This window comes from Marmota marmota, unplaced genomic scaffold (assembly GCF_001458135.2).
Source record: "Marmota marmota marmota unplaced genomic scaffold, marMar, whole genome shotgun sequence".
In the NCBI taxonomy this organism is placed as follows: domain Eukaryota; kingdom Metazoa; phylum Chordata; class Mammalia; order Rodentia; family Sciuridae; genus Marmota; species Marmota marmota.
In genome coordinates, this window is record NW_026000205.1 from 10,224,669 (window position 1) to 10,243,412 (window position 18,744).

The 18,744-nt window shown below is 36.5% G+C and overlaps 1 protein-coding gene across 16 annotated transcripts in view; it reads right to left on the reverse strand.

Moving 5' to 3' along the window:
• Positions 1-4,672: 4,672 nt before the first annotated feature.
• Positions 4,673-18,744, reverse strand: part of LOC107151757 (zinc finger protein 569) — a 67,034-nt gene continuing 52,962 nt past the window's right edge. For all 16 annotated transcript variants that reach the window (XM_048791072.1, XM_048791077.1, XM_048791065.1 and 13 more), the window contains 3 exons: positions 17,160-17,286; positions 16,507-16,602; positions 4,673-8,230 (listed from right to left, as the gene is read on the reverse strand). In XM_048791072.1, coding sequence (XP_048647029.1) covers positions 6,417-8,230; positions 16,507-16,602; positions 17,160-17,286 — 2,037 coding nt within the window. In that variant the 3' untranslated portion in view covers positions 4,673-6,416. The remainder of the gene's footprint in view (positions 8,231-16,506; positions 16,603-17,159; positions 17,287-18,744) is intronic.

Consider the following 18,744-nt stretch of genomic DNA (forward strand, 5'->3'; position numbering starts at 1 on the left):
CACACAGGATGCTTTGTTTCGAAGGAATATTCCCACAATGTCCATAGGTAAAGCCTTGGTCCCCAGGTTGGTGGTATTGAGAGGTTCAGTGTACCCTTAGCAGGTGGAACCTAGTGAGAGATGCTTAGGTCATTGTAGGGAATGCCCCAAATGTGACTGCTGGATCCAGGCCATCCTCTCTCTGCTTTCTCTAAGGTGTTCTTGCTACCCCTGGAACATATAGACCTCTCTTGACCTCATAAGTAGCTTGTATCGCATATTTCATTGTAGTAATTCAAATTTCTGAATAATCTGATATTTTTGTTGCTAGTCTCCTGACCAAATGGCTGGACCATTTACATTGGTTCAGGAATAAATAGAGATGCAGCAAGACATATCAGGTGGGGTAACTCAGTTATCACCACTGCAGCAACTCAGTGTCCTGGGTGGGGTATCCTTATCCACTTTTGAATGAGGTAGCCTCTACCCAAGGGGCAGATGATAGCAGTGGTAGAATCTATCACCTTTCAGTTGCCCAGAACCACTGATAAACTAGACCATGTATTCATCCATACTTGGTCAAATTGTTTCTATCTCCCCCAGGTAGCTATGAGAGAGGCCAGGGCATCTCCTATGAGATGCTTTCTGGCCACCTGCTTAGGGGTCCTGACCTATCTTGATTTTTCATTTTTGGTACTGGGGAGTGAATCCAGGGGTGCTTAACTCCTGAGACACATCCCCAGACTGGTGGCTTTTGGCATTTTATTTAGAATCAGGATCTCACTGAGTTACTTAGGGCCTTGCTAAGTTGCTGAGGCTGGCTTTGAACTCACAATCCTCCTGCCCCTGTCTCCCACGTTGCTAGGATTATAGGTATGTACCTCAGCAACCAGCTAATGGCTAGTTTTATTAGTGGGATTGGTAAGTACACAGGAAAGGATGGGAAGCTCAGGTCTCAGAGTTAAATAAGATGCTTTTCTGGTGAGATATTCCATCTCCATCAGATTCTAGGTGCAAGTGAGATGCTCCCATATTTCTTTTTAAAAAGACTTTGTAGTTATAAAATGTTTTGTTTATTTTTATGCAGTGCTGAGGATTGAACTCAGTGCCTCACATGTGATAGGCAAGTTCTCTACCACTGAGCCACAAACCCAGCCCCAAAGGGCATATTTCTAGGAAGGTTCAGGCCATGGGCATTTTCCAAATCTGCACACCCCAGTTGACAGTTTCCTGCTGCCACAGATTCCAATCAGAATGCATAAGGGTTGTGGACACCTATATTTCCATTGGGCTAGAAGGCTGCAACAAAGTCTCAAAGGCAGTGAGTGACTCCACCATGGCCTGTTGAATGGCTTCCAGTCTTGATGTTGAGCTTCAAAGATGGCTGCCTTTCATGTCACCCTGAAATATCACCAGAAGCTATCTAGATGGAGCATGCACTATCCTCAGTCTCAGAAGAGGCCTACGTGCTGTTGTGCTTCCTTCTTATTACTGGGTACAGTCAGGAAGAGGAAATTCTGTTTAACTTTCTCTAGAATATTCTGTTTTTCCTTTCCTTGTGGTCCAAAGAAATTTCAGCAACTTGGGAGGCTGAGGCAAGAGGATTGCAAGTTCAAGACCAATCTCTACAACTTAGTGAGACCCTGTCTCAAAACAAAATATAAAAGGGGCTGGGGATGTGGCTCCATGGTTAAGCTCCCTTAGGTTCAATCCCTGGTACCAACAAAATTCATTTAAAAATGCAAAATGTAAAAAGAAGGGCTGGGGATGCAGCTTGGGGATAAAGTACCAAAAAAAAGAAAAAGAAAAGAAAAGAAAGAAAAGTCATCTTCATAAAGTATGACCAAAACTTGTGACAAGACTTGGGCTTGCTTTAATCAAGCCCCACCCTTTGACAAAAGTCTGGGAGTTAAGGTGCCCCTATGGGAGGACAGTAAAAAGTAAACTGCAAGTCATTCTATGTAAAGGCACACTGATATTGATCTTCCTCCTTCAGGGAAATTGAGAGAAAGGCTGTCTATGGCAGCATACCAATCTCCAGTACTGGCCACCTCTTCTTGGTATGGTGATAATGTTTGATGCCACAGGCCTTGGCATTCAGCCTGCAGTAGTCTGGTTAGCCTCCATGCCTGGGAGGCTTTTGACTGGCTGTGCTGGGCTGTTAGGTGGTCTGAAGCACTTCTGCTTACCCAGGTCTTGAAAGGATAATGGTTTTCTCTCAACAGAGACATTATATTGCTTTTGATAGGTCATATAAATTATAAACCTTTTCATTGATCGCCTCTATATAAGTAAGACATATATGGTATTTTTTTACAATCACACTTGTTTTTAAACCTCTTCCTCTTGTCACTCCTTTCCTCATCTATCCTGTCTTCTTGCACAGGTAACTATTAGAATGAATTTCAGAAGTATGTATATGTATTTTCTAAAAAGTATCAATATAGGCTGGTGTGGTGACACATGCCTGTAATCCCAGTGAATACTGAGGCAAAAGGATCACAAGTTCAAGGCCAGTCTCAGCAACTTAGTGAGACCTTGTCTCAAAACAAAATATAAAAAGGGCTGGGATGTGCCTTTGTGGTTAAGAAACCCTGGGTTCTTAATCCTGGGTTCTTAACCCTGGGTTCTTCAATCCCTGGTACCAAAAAATTCATTTAAAAATGCAAAATTGTACATTAAAATCATATATTAAATATATGTGTGACAACACATGATATAATTTTAATATATCGTATTATTATAAACTTATATAAATCTCTTTTGGGAAAACCTGATGAAGATTTTTGAAACCAAGAATGGCTTTCAAGGCAATATGAAAGATGGGTTTTTATTATTTTTTAAAATATCTTTATTTATCTATTTTTTATGTAGTGCTGAGGATTGAACCCAGCATCTCGCATGTGCTAGGTGAGTGCTCTACCGCTGAGCCCAAACCCCATGAAAGATGAGTTTTAATAGGTTCTGGGGTCTCTGGAATTGATTATCTAATCTGATATGATTTCAAGGCACTAGCAACTCTACTTTTCAGTGATGACGAGGGCATTGATAGTCCATGGCAAGATGTAGCAAGAAATAAGAAGCATATCACCATTGGGTATTTGTAATCAAAAAAGGCAAGGTTCTGAATGACCATGTATTTGATACCTTTGAATATTTTGGCCCAACTAATGAGTATGATGAAACTGAGGGGTTGTTGCTAACTGGGCTGGACAAAGTGAGGAAAGAAACCCTTGACCTCAGGGCTTTAAATGACTAGCTCAAAGTGCATCATAAAATGATGTGAAAATTTCTGTCTATCCTGAAAGAAACCTCATCTCCTATAGTTGGAGAGCCATGCCATGTGAAAACAAAACCCAGAATCTTAGCTTCCAGATGACTGAATGATAAAGCAAGTTGAATGCCCAACCTTCTTCCAACAGGAAGTGAGCTTTGCACATTCACTGGGCCCTTACCTGGAACAAACAAAATCTGTACCTGTGATGCTGGACATGGGAATTTGACTTGGTGACGGCAGAAGTGAAGGTAAATCAGGCAAGTGACCATACAGGCAAGACCGTTTATTAAGGCTGTACTTGAGAGGGAGACCCAGTACTGACAACAGAGGGTCAGGCTGGCTTTGGGTACAAAGGGAGAGTTAGTTTTAATCATGTGAAAGGGAGGGCTGAGGTTTAGGAATGTTCCTTGGCTTTAGGTACACTGCAAAGGTGTTTTTCTTTTCCTGTGAGGGCACCTTAACTGAGGAAGGCAAAGTCAGTTGTTTTTCCTGGAGCCAAATGTTAGTGTCTATGTCAATGCTGCATCCTGTATAAACCTCTCTGCCTTGTGACAAGAATGAGCTGCTGTAGCTGTTCAGAGAACACATAGGTGGGAAATGGAAGTAACAAATCATGGCAAGTAACAAGTGAAGGGCCCTGGGAATTTTACATTTTGATGGCCCCTCAACAGTTTTTATTCCTTTTGTTGTTTGTCCTCAGAGTCACAGCCAGAGCATCCTGGCTCTAATGGTGCACTTGGTCTCTGAAACTGATAAGGTTGATTGATAGAGATGGTTTGTAAGGCACCCAGGAAGTTGGTTTTTCTTTTCTTTTTTGGACTGGAGATTGAACCCAGGGGCACTTAGTCACTGAGCCACATCCCCAGTACTTTTTATTTTTTTGAGACAGGGCCTCACTAAGTTGCTGAGGCTGGCTTTGAACTTGTGATCCTCCTGCCTTAGCCTCCTGAGTTGCTGGGATTACAGGTGTGTGCCACCACACCATGCACATGAAACTTTTAATAGCAAACAAGCTTTAAGACTGGGTCTTGTTAAATTTCTGAGGCTGGCCTTGAACTTGTGATCCTCCTGCTTTAGCCTCTTGAATTGCTGGGATCACAGGCAAGCACCACCAGCTGTACAATCTTTCAGTGGCTGTCAGGTCATAACTTAAGGCCTGGGAGTGCTTTTGTATTTTGTCCCTGTATAACTGGTCTCTAATTGTCTGATATGAACCCCCATTTAAGAATCTAGAAACTGAAGAAAGCTTTGTTGAGATATACTGAAACTGCTCCTGCTCTGATGCTGGTAACTACCCATGTCCTGACATTAAAATATTAACTAATGGTCTCTTCCCCCACTCCAAAACAATCCCAAATGTAGGTGAACTTTTTTCTTCTTCTCCCAGATGGAAAGTTCAATTATTCCCAAATTAAATAATTTTTGTTGCTTTATTGCTTTCAACTTGGGGAAAAACTTGTGTTAAAAATTATTTAAAATCTTAAAACTCAGCCTCAAACCAATGCTATCTATACTGATAATTTTCATCCAAATTTAATGTCATCAAGAGAGTAAACAAAGCAATACCTTAAGTGAGGCTTGTTTTACGTAAAGAGAATTTTCTACAAATGTTAGTATATGATCAATCATAAAAATCCATTTTAAAATTGTTTCTATAGGCCCATGTTTCCCCCACCTAGCTGATCCTTATTTAAAAAGGAAAATAAAGGCAAGAAGGAAATTTTTAAAACTCCATATTTCTAATTTTGAGGACCAGATTTGTCACCACTGTTATATTTGCTTTCATTCTTTTATTAAGAAATATTACAGATCAGCGTAACAACTCCCAGAAAACCTTTCCACATCTCAAAAGGCAACCGATAGCATATATGAACCCATGATCAACATACAGTACTGTCCCTTGCACTGTTTAATTACACACAGGTTTTGCTGCAGTTTGCATTTTTCTCTCACTATTAAAATTATGATCAATCCATGTAACTATATGTGAATTTTGTATCTCCTCCCTAAATATTGTGTAGCATTATATCATAGAAATGAACACATTGTATTGATCTATCCATCTCTTGAGGGAGATTTATATGTTAAAGTCCAATTTAGGGTAATCCAAGCCATGATGCAGTGAACACAGTGATCAATCCCTTTGTACACATCTGTGGGTGCTCTGGGGGCTGGTATAACAAAAGAGAATTGATTATTCCGTGTTTGTGATTTGAAAAAATCCTATTACTTTAATATATTCAACATAGTTTTAGAGTTTTACTTTTTACATCTGGGTTCTATTTTTGTATATGGTATAAGGGAGAGAGCTAACTTGCTCATGCAAATCTTCCATTTATGAACAGGTCATCCTTACCCCAATGATTTCAATAGAATTGTCATATATAAAATTCCCATATCTTCTTGGAATTCTGTATAAATCCTTGTTTCAATGACACTGTTTAAGTGACAACAGCTTTAAGTAAAGCACATGATGATATATAGTAGTAGAGTGTATCCTTTTCTAGATGTTTGGGTTTCTTGCAGCTGAGTGTGGACCTTTACCATCCATATAGAATTTTAAAATCAGTTTGTGAAATTCTTTAAAATATAACTGGTGTAAGTTTTGAGTGAAAGTACATTAGAGAGTTGAGAGAGAACTTGCATTCTTACAAATGTCAAGTCTTTTCAGACATAATTTCATTTCCCTCCACTTTCAAGTGTTATTTTGTGCCCCTTCAACATGGTTTATAACTTTGTAGATATAAATGTCTCATTACTCATGATTGTGTTATTCTTAGATATTTGTTATCAACACATTTTCTACTGAACTATTTCTTACATAAAATGTTATTTTATAGTTTTTATTACCCCCTCCATCTTCTTTTTCTTGCTTAGTGTACTGCTGAGCTCAACTATAATGCTGATATTCTGAAAGCAGATATTTTCTTTCAGATTTAAATGAGAACATTATTATCAATAAGTAAGGTGTCTGCTGAAGATTGTGACAGTCAGCTTTTTCCTCCAATAGGTCACCTTGGAAAGAATTCTCTAATGTTCCATAAATTAATGACATCTTCATCAGGGTTTCCCACATTCCTAGTTCTCTGCTCTAGAACCAGTCATGTAATGTGCAATGAGGTGTTCCTTCCTTTGAAGGCTTTCCCATACCACAGGGAACCTAATGAGTGTGAATTCTCTGGTGTCTAACAAGGTGTGACTTTTGGCTGAAAGCTTTACCACATTCAATGCAGTGATAGGGCTTTTCACCTGTATGTTTTCTCATATGGAGAGTAAGGGATGAGATCTGAGAGAAGGCTTTTCCACATTTACTACAGTCAAAGGGTTTCTCACCCGTATGACCTCGTATATGTATAGTAAGGGATGAGCTCTGGGAGAAGGCTTTTCCACATTTATTACATTCATAAGGTTTCTCACCTGTGTGACCTCTCATATGCACAATAAGGGATGTTCTCTGAGAGAATGCTTTTCCACATTCATTACATACATAGGGCTTCTCACCAGTATGACTTCTCATGTGTAAATTAAGCAGTGAGCACTGAGAGAAGGCTTTCCCACACTTATCACATTCATAAGGCTTTTCCCCTGTGTGACTTCTCAAATGAAGAGTAAGGGATGCAATTTGAGAGAAGGCTTTACCACATTTATTACAGTCATAAGGTTTCTCTCCAGTATGAACTTTCTGATGTGTAATAAAGTTTTGCTTTTGGCTGAAGGCTTTACCACATTCGTTACATTCATAGGGTTTCTCTCCAGAATGAATTTTTTCATGAGCAATGAGATTTGACTTCTGGCTAAAAGCTTTGCCACATTCCTTACATATATAGGGTTTTTCTCCAGTATGAATTCTCTGGTGTCTGACAAGATTTGACATCTGAATAAAAGCTTTCCCACATTCATTACATTCATAAGGTTTCTCTCTAGTGTGAATTTTCTGGTGTGTAATGAAGTTTTTCTTGTGGCTGAAGGCTTTTCTACATTCCTTACATTCATAGGGTTTCTCACCTGTGTGACTTCTCATATGTACAGTAAGGGCTGAACTCTGAGAAAAGGCTTTTCCACATTCATTGCATTCATAGGGTTTCTCACCTGTATGGATTCTCACATGTATAATAAGCATTGAAAACTGAGAGAAGGCTTTTCCACATTTATCACACTTATAAGGTTTTTCTCCTGTATGACTTCTCATATGAAGAGCAAGGGATGCAATTCGAGGGAAGGCTTTGCCACATTCATTACATGCATAAGGTTTCTCCCCAGTGTGAACCTTCTGATGTGCAATGAGGCTTTGCTTCTGGCTGAAGGCTTTTCCACACTCATTACATTCATAAGGTTTCTCCCCAGTATGAATTTTTTCATGATCAATGAGATTTGATTTCTGGCTGAAGGATTTCCCACATTCCTTACATGCATAGGGCTTTTCTCCAGTATGAATTCTTTGGTGTCTAATGAGATTTGACATTTTAATGAAAACTTTCCCACATTCATTACATTCAAAACACTGTTCCCTACTATGAATTTTATGATGTTTAGCTAGTTTTTCCTTGTGACTGAAGACTTTTCTACATTTGTTACATTCATAGGATTTCTCTCCAGTATGAATTCTTAGGTGTCTGATGAGGTCCAGTGTTTGACTAAAGCCTGTTCCACAATGATTACACTTAAAGGGGGTTACTACAAGGAGAGATGACTTATTGTCATAAGATTTCACAGCTTCATTATATTCAAAATGTTCCTTTCTTATAAGGCATTTCATATTATTATGACAGTCAAAATTATGTTCTAAACACTTTCCAAACAAGTCATATTCATAGAGATTGTGTCTAGTAGGAATAAAATCTGAGTCTGGAGTAAATGCATTTGCAAATTTCTTAGGATATTCATTGAGTTTTTCTTCAGTGAGTGTGTTCTTGAAAACTTGTCTCAAAAGTCTGTCCTGGGTTTTCTGATGCTCATCAGTTCCCCATATTTCTCCTAAAACAGATTGCAAATAAATGCAACTTATGAATTTTTTCCAATATTATAAGGTCAAAAAATGTTACAATGGGATTGATTCTTGATTTAGTGTTTTGTCTTCCATTATTAAACAAATTTCAAGAGCATATATTTCCTATCTTCTCAGTTTTGAGAATGGAATTTCAGGAAAGTAAATGTGAGTGAAGGTAGATATTTATAAATTCAAACAGTTTTGAGTATTTTTAAGTGAGATCTGCAAGAAAATGACCTGTTAGATAATGTACAAATAATGTATGAAGAAATAATGATAGAGGGGGAAAAAACCCAGGAAACTTAAAAAAAAAAAATCACAAGACTCAGGTGTTGTAGAACTCAGTTTAAATGCAGTTTTATAACTGATGTGAATAGTTTTCTGGAAAATGTAAATTATGATAACTGATTCTAGAAGATGTAGAAAACTTATATACACCAATTTCCATTAAATGAGGAGGAAAGTGTGAAAACTTCCTAAAAACAGAACATAAAGACAATTTATCCAGAGAGATTGACATGGGAATTACAAAAAACACTTAAGATCAAACTCCATTCTGTGTAAAATGTTACAAAACAAATAAACAATAAAATAAATAATAAGAAGAAAATGGAAGAATTCCCTATTTTTGTGTCTGAAACATAATATTAATACTACAACTTTACCAAGATGATGAACCAAAAACGCAAACTATATACCAGTTTCATTTATGAAAACTAATTTAAAAATTCTATGTAAAATATCAGAGTGATCCAGAGGGAAAAAAGTGACCCAGATGCACAGTAAGTGTAATACATATCATAATTGTGTAGATAAGTATGATAAGTATGTTTTTTGTTTTACTATCAGAAGCTCTATTGTTACATGGAAGTATGTTCACAGGTCAATAATGAAAAAGCAAATAATCCACAGATAATTTAAAAGATGCAAAACAATGCCTATTTTCATTAAAAAAAAAACATTATGAAATGGAAGTAATGTATTACACAAACATTAGCACTGTACTTCCTGGGTAAAATCCAGAAGCAAATCAAAGTCAGGAATAAGAAAAGATGAGTACTATCACCACTAGTATTACACTATAAGTGCAATTAAATAAAAGAAACCAGAGATATAAAAATTTATAAAGGTAAAATTAACATAATTCGTCAATAAAACTATTTACCTGAAAAGTCCAGTCACCTGAAAAGGTATTATAAGAGGTAAGAAATTCACTAAATACTAATTAATACTCAGTTTCAATAACCTTTGTATATACACAACAACTATTAAGGACATATAATAGAAGAAGAACCACATTTACATAGACTACAAATATACAAAAAAAAAAAAAGGAAAAAATAAGAAATTTCCAAAAACCATAAAAAGAAAACTAAAATGAACATATATACATGAACAAATGGAAAGGTATTATGCGGGCCCCATTAAAAATATGGTGAAGTCCTAACTCCCAGTATTTCAAAATATGGACTCAATTGGTCATAGGGTCACTGAAGATTAACAAAGTATTACTAGAATAGGGTAAACTACTAATCCAATGTGAGATATTTTTAAAAGACTGCTGCATGATATTGAGATGCAAATTGGAGTCATGCTGTCACAAACCAAGGAACAGGTGGGACTACCAGAAGCTAAAAGAGACAAGAAAGGATACTTCTTCAGATTATGGCCCTACTAACACCTTGATTTTAGACTTCTGGCCTCCAGAACTGTAAGAATAAATTTCTATTATTCTAACTCACCCAGTTTGTGGTACTTTGTTTCAGCAGCCCTGGGAAAAGGTATTACATTCTTGGATAAGAACATTCACTAGTATATAAAGATGACATTAATCACAAGTTAGAGATTTCAATATAAAATTTTGAAAATATAAGTAATAGCTCAAAGGAAATGAGCAGTAGCCACTATAGAGGATAAATAGGTAAGAGAAGAATTACCTTTTCTACTTTAAAAACTTTGTACTATGAGAGGCTGGGTTTGTAGCTTAGTGGTAGAACACTTGTTTAGCACGTATGAGGCACTGTGTTCAGTCCTCAGCATGGCATAAAGTAAATAAAATAAAGGTACTGTGTCCATCTAAAACTAAATATACATATATATATATATATGTATGTATGTTTGTGTTTATATATTTATGTATGTATATAAATTGTTGTACTATGAGAATGTACTGTATATTCAAAAAGGTGTATAAGTAAATTGTTCTGAACATTGTAGAAATCAATAAAATAAGAACATGAAGGTAAAAAGTAGTATTAAGAATTGGAGCATAAAAATGGAGGAGCCCACCTAGGTTGACAGAATAGAGTACAAATATAGTGTGTGGGGGGTAAAACACAGTGGAAAACTAAAATTAAATACGGTACAGTAGACACATGGGTTTTTCTCTTATTCCACCCCAGACTGTAATAAGGATAAATAAAAAGGTATAAACTAACAAAGACAAAACCAATGAGACAACAATTGATGACCAATGTAAAGATAATTTTTAGCTGATGGGAAGATGATGAAGAACTGTTACATGTAAGAAGAATTTAGAGGGCTGGGGTTGTTGCTCAGTGGTAGAGCACTTGCCTAGCATGTGAAAGGCACTGAGTTCGATCCTCAGCCCCCATATAAATAAATCTAAAAATAAAAAAAAGTAAAAATCCATTGACAATTAGAAATATTTATATAAAGAAGAATTTAGAGAGCTGAAACTCAAGTGTCTGCAGAGGAAGATATCAAAAAGCAAAATCCAATTCCCATGACATAACTAGAGAAAGGCTCAAGAATTAAGAGAAATCACATGGGCGCAGTGTTGCACGCCTGTAATCCCAGCATTTTGGGAGGCTGAGATATGAAGATTGTAAGTTCAAAGTCAGCCTCAGCAACTTAGAGAGACCCTGTCTCTAAATAAAATATAAATAAGGCTAAAGAAGTGGCTCATTGGTTAAGCACCCCTGCATTCAATCGCTGGTACAAAAAAAAAAAAAAAAGAAAGAAAGAAATCTTGTACCATGAAAGATAAGAATGAATGAAGGGGTTAAAAAACTAGAGGACTGACTGCAAGTCCAGATGGCAAAACAGATGCCTACATTGTGCATGAGATGCCTATTATGTCTTTATCCTAGAGAAGATGGGAGACTACTCTCTGGTTTTAGAGAAATGGAATCAAAAAAGGCTCCAGAGTCAGGGACTAGGCAGAGGAATACAAAAGAAAGAAAGAAAAATAAACTGGCTTGAACACAGGGAGACTAAGTGAAAGTCTATATACTAAAGAGTGGCACAATATTTCCAGTGGCAAAATGGAGATTTTTCTCCCTTTCTGCCAGACTGAGCATGAAGCGAGGGAAAAATTCCTGTGAAATTGTCCTGGAAGCAGGAATATTAAGAGGCTTGGCTGCAGGTTATAAGGACAGAATACTAAGCTCTTAGATCACCTCATGTACTTGGAAGAAGAGAAGCACAATCAAGCAAAAGATGTGGAAGGAGAAGGTAAGATCAGGTCATCAGGGTATTATCCAAGCAGAAGTGAAAGAGAACTTCAAAGACAAGACCAAAATATCAAATGTGACAGAAAAGATTCCATGTTTTAGATAGAGTACAAAAAGTCTTTGTTATCTTTTCCTTTCTACAAAAAAGAAGTATGACCTAAGGAGGTAGCTGGAGACCCAGTTATAATAAATGAGTTTGATATAGATAAATATGATGAAGACTGGAATGGGAAAGATTCCAAGAGAAGCCAGCTATTCATGCTGATCTTGGGCCAAAAAGCAGTTGAAGTATCAAAAGAAAAAGAAATCGCACCTTCAATGTCAGAATAAATTAACCATTGCTTACAGTGTAGGAATTTGGGAGTACAGATCAAGGAGACTATTGATGTATGAGAAAAGGCAGGACTGAACAAGAAAACGCCTCACCTGTTGATGTAAGTTTGGTTTATTGTAATCTTACAGAAGGTGTGATATTTAGACTTGCAGCTCCAGTTCCTTTCTGAATGAGAAGAAATAAGGCCTAAACATACGTATTCACCCACAAGCATCAAGAATAAAGGACTTCAGGAGGGAAGGAGGAGTGGAGGTTCAGTGGATTGGACAGTGAAGAGTCGGGGGAAGGGGAAGGGAGATGGGAATGGATTGACAACTTTCCTATGTTCATATATGAACACACAACCAGTGTAACTCCACGTCACATACAACCACAAAAATGGGAAGGTATATTCCATATATGTATGATATGTCAAAATACATTCTACTGTCCTGTATAACTAAAAAGAACAAAAAAACTTCCAAAGAATAAAAGGGCTTCAAAATGAAGTAGAGATACATTTCTATAGATAATGGTTGGCAAACTTTTTCTTAAAGCCTTAGATAGTAAATATTTTAGATTTTGTGGGCTACATAGTCTATTGCAAGTATTCAACTTTGCTATTGTAATGTGCAAGCAGTTACAGACAAGATATAATTAACTGTATGTGGCTATGTCCCAAATAAAACTTTAGTTACAATAAAAAGTACCTGGCCTAGACTTGGTTAGTTTGCTGACCTTTGTTCTAAAGTAGAACACTCCTTTTTTTCCTCCAATATTATCCTTCTTAAAATAGTAGGTTAAAGAAAAACTGAGAAATGAGAAAGAATTAGAATCAGATCACAAAAATTTTAATAGAAAAGAATTTGGCATAAGGGCTGGGGATGTGGCTCAAGTGGTAGCATGCTCGCCTGGCATGTGTGCAGCCCGGGTTCGATCCTCAGCACCATATACAAACAAAGATGTTGTGTCCACCAAAAACTAAAAAATAAATATTACAAAAAAATTCTCTTGGCATAAAGAAAGCAGACAAAAATACAAGCTAAAAAAGTTTGCAATCCACAGGTGATAATCTTGACTAAAAAATATTGCCATGAATTTTTAAAAGCTAATTGAAAACAACATATGTAAATCTAGGCCCCAAATAGAAATTTGAATGCATGAGGAAGAAACAATGGGAAAAGAAACAGGGATAAGGGCGGGGCTGTAGCTCAGTGGTAGAGCGCTTGCCTAGTACGTGTGAGGCACTGGGTTCGAACCTCAGCACCACATAAAAATAAATTTAAAGAAAAATATTGTGTCCTTCTACAACTTAAAAAAAAATTTAAAGGGATAAAATGCTTACCAGTAGAACCAAGAAAATAATTAGAAGAGAAGAAAACAAAGCCACCTCTGAAGTGAACAATACTATGCAAGCAGGAAAAAAGTAAGACTTTACTATCAGAATTATGGTACAATAACCTCATCTTGCAAAAACAACAGGATGATGGATGAAATGGACATTGTGATGCATTATTAGGCTTGTGGGAAGTAGCATTAACCTCTATACCTATAAATCACCCACCTATCTCTCACATACACACAATAAAAAATCTGGAGTGGCGGCATGCTCCTGTAATCCTAGCTACTTTGGAGGCTGAGGCATGAAGATCCCAAGTTTGAAGTCAGCCTTTGCAGCTTAGAGAGACCCCGTCTCAAAAATAAAAAGGGATGGGAATGTAGCTCCAGTGGTAAAAGTCCCCTGGGTTCAATCCCCAGGTGTTTTTTTTTTTTTCTTTTTTAATTGTAGTTGGACACAATACCTTTATTTCACTTATTTATTTTTATGTGGCGCTGAGGAACGAACCCAGGGTCTCCTATGTGCGAGGCAAGCACTCTACCGCTGAGCAACCCCAGCACATACACACACACACACACACCGCCTTTTTTTTTTTTTTTTTTTTTAAGAAAAAAACAAAGATCACTATTAGCTAAAAACAGATTTGGGAAAGGAAATTAGTAAGTAAGCTGGAGGATGGGTTTGGTCTGATGTCGAGGCCAAAAAAAAACCACAAAAAAACATCAAAAATCTGCTAACTGAAGTATAAGCCTTGGGTCAATAACAGAAGCTTAACTGAGGCTCCTACAAAGAATGAATTGGTTATGCTTCTTGCTATCCCCCAGAGACATGTGCAAATCATCCTCAGGAGAAAGCAACTTCAAATTAGAACAAGATTATTATGAATCAGGATAAACGCCATTTGAACTTACAATCAGCAATCAAATACATGAAGAAGCAACTACAAGTGAGACATCAAAATTAAATCTCATAGCGGCTCTGGAGGCCGAGACAGGAGGATTGTGAGTTCAAAGCCAGCCTTAGCAATGGCGAAGCACTAAGTAACTCAGTGAGACCTTTTCTCTAAATACAATACAAAATAGGACTGGAGCAATTGCCTAGCATGTGTGAGGCACTGGGTTCGATCCTCAGCACCATATAAAACTAAATAAAATAAAGGTATTGTGTCCAACTACAACTAAAAAATTAAAAAATATATCTTTAAAAAATTAAATACTGGAACTATCAGAAATACAGAATATAAAAGAGCTATATATATAGTATAGAATTTCTAAAGAAGTACAGGATAAAAACATAAAGAGGAATAAAATACAGGAATTATTGGAAATATCCAGCAAGATTTAAAAAAAGGAAAGAAAGAATTTATAAAAATACAAAATACAACTGCTGACTTTACAAAATAAAATAGTTGCGTTAAACAGATCATAAACACAATCTAAGGGAGGAATAGGTAAATTGGAAGATGTTAATACCAAAAAAGACAAAAACATTTGAATAGGATAATATAAATATAAAAAGAAAAATAAAAAGAGTTGTCAAGGAAATTTTCCCTAAAAAATCCACGTGTTCCACATAGTTCAACGGGTAAGATCTACCTAAGTTTTAAGGAAATTATAACACCAGTGCTGTGTAATTATTTTACAGCATGAAAGAACACTTCCAAATTCCATTTATGATATCAGTGTGCCACTGACATCAAAGCCTTGATGTCAAAGTTGGAACAATTATTTAATTTTGGAGTAAATGTGAAGATAAATCATTATTAACAATTATGTAAATATAATTACACCATATATAAAGGAGGAGTAAAACAGGGTAATCTTCCGTGGGAAAATATTACATTTTTAAAAAAGTGATGGTGATAAAAAGTACATAAAAAAATAACTGAGGAAAAATATGAAAAAACATATATATAACACATAGAAGGCCAGTCACCCTACTGTGTTAAACGTTCATACAGATTAAGAATTTAAAAGAGAAAAGGTCAAAAGACATAAACTGTTTATAAAAAGAAATAGATTTTAAATATTTTTTTAGTTGTAGTTAGACACAATATCTTTATTTATTTATTTATTCTTATGTGGTGCTGAGGATTGAACTCAGGGCCTTGCACGTGCTAGATGAACACTCTACTGCTGAGCCACAACCTCAGTCCAGAAATATAGATTTTAAACATATGAAAAAAATACTTGCCTTCATTCATAATAAAGGAAATATAAATTAAAATCACAGTTATTTTTACCTATCACGTTGGCAAAGAATTTTTAAACAGACTATGTTGGCAGAAATTATTGGTAGAAATATAAATTATTAGTTTCTTTGGAGGGTAAAAAAATACATGTGTATGTGTTTATGCATGTTATGCATATATGTAAATGCATGTATAGATGTATGTGTACCCATGTATATGTATATACACATCATACATGTTCTCTTATGTACGTGACAAATATAGAAGAAAATGGAAATATAGAAGAAGCTAATGGAAAATCAGCACTGAATAAAATTTTTACTGACGATAAGGGGGTAATCATAATTGAAGTATGAAAGCAAAAGCTAAAACTATAGTAGAAAGTATGACTATGATCCAAACAACAAACAGAGTAGGAAGGAAAGGACTATAAATGTCAACAGATTTATCTGAACAACTCAAAGTTCATGATTGTCAGTATACAAAAGTAAAGAATGCTTTTTAAAAAGGTGGACAGGGAGATTTTAGATACAATAACAGAATATTATTAAAGTCGGGTTGGAAACTGATTAGAAAAGGTTACTGCCCAGCACCCAGATTAGAAGGCCAACCCAGACCTCTAAGTTCTGAGGAAAGAATACTATCAAAAAATGACATCTTAGGGCTGTGGTTGTGGCTCAGTGGCAGTGCGCTTGCCTAGTGAGGCACTGGGCTCGATCCTGAGCACTGCATATAAATAAATAAAGGTCCACTGACAACTAAAAAATTATTTTTTAAAAATGACATCTTTGTTTTATAGAGTCCACACCAGCTATTACTACAAAAGTCTACAGGGTTTTAGAAAATACCTCTGGAGAACATTTCGGGTTGGATCAACTGCTCACTAATTAACCATTCATAGTGTTTTATCCCCATCCTTACCTGTCTGGTTCCCTCCCACTAACCTGAACAGTGTCTCCTAAATACTTCTTCTTCTACCACCCATGGTTCTTCTTCTTGCTCCAACTTGAAAATTACTTCAGGTTTGGTGAATGGATAGCCTGTCAAACAAATAACAGAGATTTGGGCACATACACCGGGAACAAAGAACAAACCAAGAATCCAGGCTGGCCCAGGAAAACTTGGCTTTGTGACAGACAAGAAAATGAGGATTCTGGGAATGCTGCCCTGGTGTCTTTTCATAACCAAGGATGATCTTCTGTTTTGAAAGCTGCAGTGTCAGCAGCCACATGAACAAAAGCATCTCACAGCCAAAAAGCATTTAAAAGTTCCCACCGGGCACAGTGTTCAGCACACCTGTAATCCCAGTGACTTGGGAGGCTGAGGAAGGGAGATCACAAGTTCAAGGACAACTTAACAAGACCATGTCTAAAAATAAAAAATAAAAAGGGATGGGGTTGAGAGAGTTCAGTGGTAAAGTGCCCCTGGGTTCAATCCTCAGAACTATGACAAAGAAAAAATTGAAAAGTTCCATATATTTAAGACATATTTTCCCAAAATGTTTATTTCCATATAAAAACATTTTCCCAAATAGGTTTTAAAAATATGGAAAAATTCATATTTCTAGAATTTGAATTATATAGTAAACTAGTCTTACCTACTGTGATTAAGTTGTTATAGTTTTCTAACATCACATTCCGGTACAGGTTCCTCTGAGCAGGGTCCAATTGCTTCCATTCCTCCTGGGTGAAGGCAATGGCCACATCTTTGAATGTCACTGTTCCCTGTAACAACACACTCCTGTTCAATCTGAAGTCTCCATCTCAGGGGATGTTGACAATATATTGAACCTTGTTCAGATACTATCAGAAATAAGAGGTTAAAAGAACCTGGCCTGTTATCATTTTCCAAAGAACCAAAACAAACAAAAAAACAACAACAATAATATTAGAAACATTCTGTCAGTTCATGTTCATTCACTGATTTAGCAAGTACATACCTTTAATAAATATCAAGGGTTAAAGAGAAGATATCGGGTACCAATTTATACTGAGTGTAAAAGAAATGGAAAAATAAAACTTTCAATTTAACTCGCTTGGGACCTCCTAAATACCAAGGGCAGGAAAAATGAAAGCAGGATTTGGATGGTGGCAAAAGCAGGGAGAGAATGAGTGGTAAAATTTGAGGTTAAATTAATAGGACATTAATTTACCAATTGTACATACTGTTCAAAAGGAGGAGAAATTTTTTTCTTTTTTCTTTTTTTTTTTTTTTTGGTACCAGGGATTGAATCCAGGGGTTTTAACCCATGGACAACATCCCCAACACATTTTTTTGGGTGGGGGTACCAGGGATTGAACTCAGGGGCACTTAACCAATAAGTCACATCCCCAGCCCTATTTTGTATTTTATGTAGATACAGAATCTCACTGAGTTGTTAGCACCTTGCTTTTACTGAGACTGGCTTAGAACTCACAATCCTCCTGACTCAGCCTCTGAGCCAATGGGATTTCAGGTATGTGCCACTGCACCCGGCTTGCCCATTCCTTTTTGTGTTTTATTTTGAGACATGGTCTTGGTAAGTTGCTTAGGGCCTTGCTAAGCCTGGTCTGGAACCTGCGATCCTCCTGCCTCAGCCTCCCAAGTAGCTGGGATTACAGGCATGTCCACCATGCCCTTGCAAGAGGAAGAGAAATCTTTGTTGGAAATTAGTTTATCATCCTTTAGTATGTGTCTGTAGCCATGAAAATAAGATCTGATGGCTCAAAGAGCTTACATACATTGAGAAAGAGGGTCACAGAATCCTACAGATAACAACAACAACAAAAAAAAGATGCCCTGATAAATGGCCAGCACTAGAAGTATACCTGCAACTATGAGAAAATAGTATGAAGACAGTTATAGTGTGAGTTTCAGAAATGAGAGATTTTCAAGAAAAACTCTTAAAAGCAATGTGATTTGAATACAGAAATCTAACAGTCCCTCCTAGTTCAAAATTAAAATGCCCCAAAGAATATGAACACAAGAAAAAAATCTTTAACAGCACTGGGAAAAAGAGAGAAAATGTATTTCCTTATCTTTTGAGGAATTTCTACCAGAAATGGGATGAGATAGAAGTCCCCAACAGCTAATTCCCAATGTTTCTAAGAATTTATTTATTTATTTTTAAATATATTTTTTAGTTGTCAATGGACCTTTTATTTATATTTATTTATTTATATGCAGTGCTGAGGATTGAACCT